The 7,077-nt window shown below is 29.1% G+C and overlaps 1 protein-coding gene across 2 annotated transcripts; it reads right to left on the bottom strand.

Moving 5' to 3' along the window:
- Nucleotides 1-5,042: 5,042 nt before the first annotated feature.
- LOC100159933 (isocitrate dehydrogenase [NADP] cytoplasmic) lies at nucleotides 5,043-7,066 on the bottom strand. Of its 2 annotated transcripts, XM_029491366.1 has the most exons (3): nucleotides 6,282-7,066; nucleotides 5,437-6,196; nucleotides 5,043-5,344 (listed from the first exon to the last, which is right to left on the bottom strand). In XM_029491366.1, coding segments are annotated over exons 1-3 (1,239 nt in total). In that variant the 5' UTR covers nucleotides 6,760-7,066; the 3' UTR covers nucleotides 5,043-5,343. The 2 variants fall into 2 exon arrangements, with proteins under 2 accessions (XP_029347226.1, XP_001946553.1); XM_001946518.5 differs by having other exon boundaries at nucleotides 5,043-6,196.
- Between the last annotated feature and the right edge of the window lie 11 nt (nucleotides 7,067-7,077).

Below are 7,077 nucleotides of genomic sequence, written 5' to 3'. Positions count from 1 at the left end.
ATAATATAAATACACTAAAAGTTATTTACTTCTAAACGTTTTTTACTGTTTTTTTTTTTTTTAATTTTGCTTATACAAATGATTGGATAGTGCTTTAAAAAAAAAAGACACACTGTTGCACAGATAAAGTTCTTCTTTACATGTTATGAAAATTTGGTAACTCTACAACAAATATGGTGCGAGAAAAGTTGTCCCGCGCAAAACAGTTTTTGCTATGTTGTGCATTTGTAAGACGGAGACAACACAAGCGGGTGTGACATCTTAATAATAAACCATTGTTGAACGAAAAACGATTTTGAGTGAATAGACAGTCAGCACTTCGCATATATTACAAAGAATTTGACAATTATTGTCAATTAGTCCTCCAATTCGCAAACCTCTCCCACCGATTTCCGCCCATAGGTAGTGAATATATTTTTTTTTTTTTTGATTTTTAGGTTTCATTATGAATAAAGTACTTAGATATCACTTATGATGAACCTTGTAGTAAATTTATTAAGCTTTTTAACTGAGCCAACATTTTTTTTATCAACATAATTAGATTAAAAACTAAAAAAAAGTCAAAAACTTGTACAAATGTAGATCTACAATCGATTGTATAACAAAATTACACAAACAAATAACAACCGTAGGTACCTACAAAAAAATAAAAATGCATATTATTTTATATAAATACCTTCCTACATGTATATTTTTAAATTGAAAAATTATATAATCGTCACTCTATTCGTTCGTCGGTCGTTAATGATGATTGGTATGCTCTGGCATATTTTTATCTCATCTAAAATATTTCTAAAATTATTATAGGCACAATCCGCAGTCGTATATAGATATCAACTGGTACTTACATTATATAAGCTGCAGTATCTACTTTTTTGTATTAATATAATGTGTGTCATACACTCATACTGCAGTCATTAGATAAGTGTGCTTAAGTATTTTTGAAAATACCTATATTTCGATTTTAAGAACTAAACTATACGTATATAGTTAAATGGTATAATTAATTGACTGTAGGTACTGAATTTGAAGTTATATACCAGGTGCCAATACGCTTGTATCTACTTAAAATTATAGTAGGTTGTGGTTAGGTACTTTAGTAGTTAATAGGTAGTTAGTATCTACTAACATATCGTTGATTATAATGTATAATTTATAATTTATAACTATAGTTTGATAATTTATAATCAATGTTAATATAATGGTGAGTCGGTTTATGGAGGGTACCTCGTCTTTACCTCTTCGACTTGTTGCTACTGTGGTATCTTCAAGTTACAACTAACTCATTTGAATTAATGTATTATGAATCACATAATATTATATATAGATTATATGTACCTAATGATTTTTCAGAAGAAACCAAAGACAATACCATATTACTATGCGTCCATACATTTGTCTGAGTCGTCTCCATATCTTAATAAATAATAATTATATGTATTAAAATATCATTAGGTACAATTAATTTCAGTAGGTACTTATTAAATTCTATCATTAGCTCACTACCTAATAATTCACTTTCTATCAACAATTATAAAAAAGTAATTAAATACACGCCAAAAGCCTAAGCATTATCTTATCTTTTTTTACTTTTTATATGCTCTATGATTCTATATTTCTATCCGAGGCATACACAATAAACTACTAAACTACTAAAGTAGGTACAAAATACAATATATATATAACATTTGCAATCTGTTAATATTAATATATTATAGCCATGAACTTTAGGTAGGTACTATTACTTACCTACCTATTTAAATATTTTGTTCTTACTTTATTTTCATTAATAATCTATAGGTAGGACCAACTAAAGTCCACAGTAGGTAGGTAAAGGTATAATCTACTACCTAAATACCTAAATTTCATTGGGAGTTGTAAACGTCATAGTATATCATATATATAATTTATGTACTTTGTGTCCTTATTATGTTATGTAAATACGTAATTGCTGAGATGTAATTCTTATAGGCAAAAGCTCATTAAAAAAAAAAATTAAATAAACATGATATTAGGTATATATGTTATTGACATTTTGACATTATGTGTATTAAAATATTAAATCGTTAATACTTTGATAACCTTTGAACAACTATAGGTATTAACTTTATATGTACCTATTAGTTATTTAAATTGTTGATAACCTCTCAACTTGTTATTAACCAATTAAATCAGTCGTAGCAGCAATAGCATTATAAATTATAATATACCTACACCATGAACCTTCTGCTTGAAATAGTTTATGATATGCACATATCATCAATAGACTATAGTGTACAATATCGTTATGTAGGTACTTATGAGTTGTATGTTGAATGTTCATATGTATATAATATATTATATGGGTACGTAATAGGTTACAGATATATTTATATAACTATTTTAAACATTTTAAACAGTGTTGAATAGCGCGATACCTATCAATTTTATAGGACCAAGTTTTTTTTACGTACCTACCTACCACGTAATTCTAATATTTTTTAAATTTTAATTGTTTATATGGTTGCAATATATTATTATAAGCTAGACGCCTAGACGTGTTTGCTAGTAATATAATTATTAGAATTTCACATATAAATATAATCGATCCCTCATAAAATCATAAATATATAATAATTCCTGCACATAGATAGGTTATTACAGATAAATACCTAACCTAACCCCCCCCCCCCCCCCTATTTAAACAACCCCTGAATCAAGTACTGATTTGAAAGCCGAAAGGTCTATAATATAATATTATCGTCTATTACATTCCATGTACTGTACTACTTATGTAATTATCTATGTTAATATGTTACGTACATAGATAATTTATATGTATGAACTATAACTTATAAGAGTAGGTACTTATTATATATATATATATATTATTATAACCCATTATGCTATTTATATAGGTAATATTATAGGTAACTGGTAAGTAATTACTAATTTATAACGTAGGTACCTATATAAGTATTCAAGTATACCCAACTACACCTACATAATAGATTATTGCATGCTAATCAAAATAAATATATGATATATATATATTAATTTATTTAGATATAGATAGGTACCTTGAGTTATTTTTAGGGTTCCGTCTTCCGTAATTTAGTACGGTAAAACGGGACCCTATTACTAAGGCTCCGGCATACAATTTTTTCTGGTATTATTATATTTCAACGAGTTAAGTACAATGGTGCAATCAGAATTTGTCGTTCGTACTTAGTTCCAAGGTTATATCCTTTGAAGTTTACAATTTTGAGTATTTTACGTCTACGCAAATTATTCCATGAATCTACTCGAAAAGTATATTTTAAAATACCTTAATAAATAATATGTAATTATTTATTTTAATGTATGCATGCATTTATACATATAGAAACTTACATTATATAGATTGCTGATCGCATTGGGTTGACCGAGAGGTTTTTATTGTGGGTGTCGGGGGGGTATCAACTGATGAACATCACAAAAATTACCAAATGATAACCAAAACCCAAAGATATTGGTGAGCACTGAGCGTGTGAAGAATTTTTTTAGAATATTTTCTGAACGACTTGTACATGTATCATGCATGAACTATAAAGTAGGTATGACAATACAAAATATAGCCGTGTACAAGTTCAATATTAGAAACTCAGAGCTCAGAGGTATGGATTTTATATGAATTTACATATTATTTGAAAGCTGATTCAATAAAAATAATGTATTCCAGTCGTTAAATTTTAATTCAAAATATTTTTACATAAATTATTGGTAGGTAGGTATATTATGTGGTAATGTGGTATAAAGATATAAATAAAATAGGGCATAGTTTTATATGATCAGAAAAAAAATATATTATATCATAAAAACTGTAAATAGTGGATGTCCTTGTATAGTTAAATAGTCAATAGGTACTGCCAATACGGAAATATCTATCATAATATGCAATTATACGAGTAAATAAGTATTTTTTTTATAGGTATTAGGTAATAAACATACTCAATTGTCTCGTCATATAATAAATACATTATTATCTTAAATTAAAAGATACAAACAATGAATTATAATGATGTTTGTACAAATCATTTTTTCTAACTGTTTTACTCTGTCAAAAACTTTTGTTGGTATATTTTACTCAATGAGTTTTAGTAAAACTGTTGTTCTTTGAGCAAAGTGATGTCAAATCTCAATCAATTTTAATCAACTTTATAACACGACGATGCCCAACAATCCATGGCCAGACCACAGGTTATTGTGTTAAAAATAAAAACAAGATATTATATTGAATTGTATAAAAGGTGTATAGGTTTAGTTATCTCATATAGGCATACGAGAAGTGTGTACAATATAGTAATGAAATATTAAATTTATATTATTGGTGGCTCGGACAAAGGCCATATTTTACTCATGGGGCCAACCGAAGAAAAAAAGGTTGGGCAACACCGATGTAGTAGGTACCTAAGTGCAATGTGCATTCAATAAAGTATAGTCTACTTGAAATAATACTTGTATCATAAATATTTCAAGTATAAACATTGACTGAAAACATAAGCATAGTGAGTAGAATGGATCGATCAATAATATAATAATATAATTGTCCCTATTATATTAATAGCAGTTTATCATTATTATGCAACTTTATTGATTAAGGTTCCACCCATACTTTGATATAAGTACCTACCTAAATACATAAGTGACTACGTAAGTCATGAAAAAAAATTATGATTATGTCAGCGATTGTGTAATACTTAATCAATTAACTATGAGGAAAAGAAATAATGTTTTTAACTGTTGTAATGAACACATTATATTCAGGATGAATGGTTATCACAGTTTAAGCTTAAGGCTGGTCCAGAATTGGTTATTATATTGTCTGCTTAAAATTATGTTATAAAAACAACTCGCATGAAAATTATTGTATTTGTTAAAATCAGAAAAATGTTAATGACTAATACGCACAATTTATTATTCATTCACTATTATGTTTGCATTTAACTTCAAGGTAATTTTAACACATTTGTAGGTATGATCAATACTCAAAGATACACTATAATCATAAATAAAACACACTCTTCTGATGTATATGAATTTTAATAAAACAATAAGATATAATAATTTTAAGATAATGTAACATGTAAATTTTATTTTTAGTAATAATGACAGCACGGCATATAATGTTTGTTGTGAGAAATATATTTATGTTTTTTGATAAAATTTATCATCAGTCTCGTTAAATTGAAGTAGTTCCCAAAATATGCACCTACACCTAATTTTATTTCGACTAATGATGTAAAAATTAATAACTACCACCAATCAGAAGAAAGATAATATGAAATTTTTCTATTTAACTATGGCACAATGAAGAAATCAATATCTTAAAAAAAAAAAAAAAAGAATAAATAAACGATTATTATTACGTATAAATAGATAGCCAAAAATTCAAGCTTAAATATTTTCAATAATTACTATTTGCATGCGAGTTTTAATTTGAGTTTCAAATTTTCAGCCAATTTGTCCAAAAATTCAAATGTATTCAGGTAATCAGATCTTTGAACTCCGCTCATTCCTTTGATGCATATGGCCAAATCTTTAGTCATGAATCCAGCTTCTATTGTTTCAATGCAAACTTCCTCCAATTTGTTGGCAAAGTCTTCCAATTGTTGATTGTTATCCAATTTTGCTCTATGCAACAATCCTCTTGTCCACGCAAAAATGGATGCAATTGGATTAGTAGATGTTTCTTTACCTTGTTGATGCATACGATAATGTCTCGTGACAGTGCCATGTGCAGCTTCCGATTCAACAGTTTTACCATCAGGGCAAATCAATACAGATGTCATTAAACCCAATGAACCATAACCCTGAGCAATAGAATCTGATTGAACATCACCATCATAGTTTTTACACGCCCATACAAATCCTCCTTCAGATTTCATGGCATAAGCCACCATGTCGTCAATTAACCTATGTTCATACCAAATACCTTTGGCTTCATACAATGGTTTGTATTGTGAATCATAAATTTCCTGGAAAATGTCTTTGAAACGACCATCATACTTTTTTAAGATGGTGTTTTTAGTACTCAAATATAATGGAAGTTCCCTTGATAAAGCAAACTTGAATGAAGAATGCGCAAAATCAGTAATAGATGCATCTGTGTTAAACATTCCTAATGCTACTCCTGCACCTTTGAAATCATTGATGACTTCTTCAATTTTATCTTTACCTGAAAACAAAACATAAAATTACTTGAGTAATTTAAATAAATTAAATTTTATTAAAAAAAAAAAAGTACATAAATATAAACTTACCGTCATTAGAAGTCCACGTCAATGTAAGTTTGCCAGCTCCAGGAACGATGAAGTCTGTAGCCTTATATTGGTCAGCATGAGCATGTCTTCCGATTATAATAGGTTTTTCCCATCCAGTAACCAGCCTAGGAATATTCTTGCATATAATGGCTTCTCTGAACACTGTACCTCCAAGAACGTTTCTAATGGTGCCATTGGGGCTCTTCCACATTTTCTTCAGCTTGAATTCTTCGACTCGCTTTTCGTCGGGCGTAATCGTGGCACATTTGATCCCGACATTGTATTTCTTCACGGCTTCGGCACAGTCTAATGTCACTTGATCATTGGTTAAGTCTCGGTTTTCCATGCCCAAGTCATAAACATGGAGCTCAATGTCCAAGAATGGCAGGATGAGTTTTTCCTTGATCAAATCCCAGATGATGCGGGTCATCTCATCACCCAAAATGTCAACAACGGGTCCAGCACTGATTTTCGCCATTGTCGTAGAACGTTCACAAAAAAATTAAATTAAATTAGATTTTTTTTTTTTTAATTACAGAGTTATAAAATTTGTATGATACTATCAAGTTAGGCCGACGTTCGATACGCGAGAAACCGAAGTGAGCGTCTATTTAAACGGACGAATTATAACTAAACGATTCAGTGTTCGACTCCGGACTATTTGAAATATAATACACAATCTGGTTTAGCAATCGTGTCAATTAATTAGATATAATGTATAATATTATACGGAATAATAATGGGGGGCTCGGCTTCGGTTACATAAAAATTAATAGACAGGCTACGTGGAACAATA

Source organism: Acyrthosiphon pisum, chromosome A3 (assembly GCF_005508785.2).
Source record: "Acyrthosiphon pisum isolate AL4f chromosome A3, pea_aphid_22Mar2018_4r6ur, whole genome shotgun sequence".
Classification (NCBI taxonomy): Eukaryota; Metazoa; Arthropoda; class Insecta; order Hemiptera; family Aphididae; genus Acyrthosiphon; species Acyrthosiphon pisum.
Note: the sequence above shows the minus strand (reverse complement) of the source record. Positions and strands in the feature narration are given on the sequence as shown.

Bases quoted from the DNA above. Each gene is read 5' to 3' on its own strand.
- LOC100159933 (XM_001946518.5), bottom strand. From the start codon at position 6,759: ATGGCGAAAATCAGTGCTGGACCCGTTGTTGACATTTTGGGTGATGAG. The intron at 6,197-6,281 runs GTAAGTTTATAT...TTTTGTTTTCAG, and splicing joins GACGTGGACTTCTAATGACG to GTAAAGATAAAATTGAAGAA.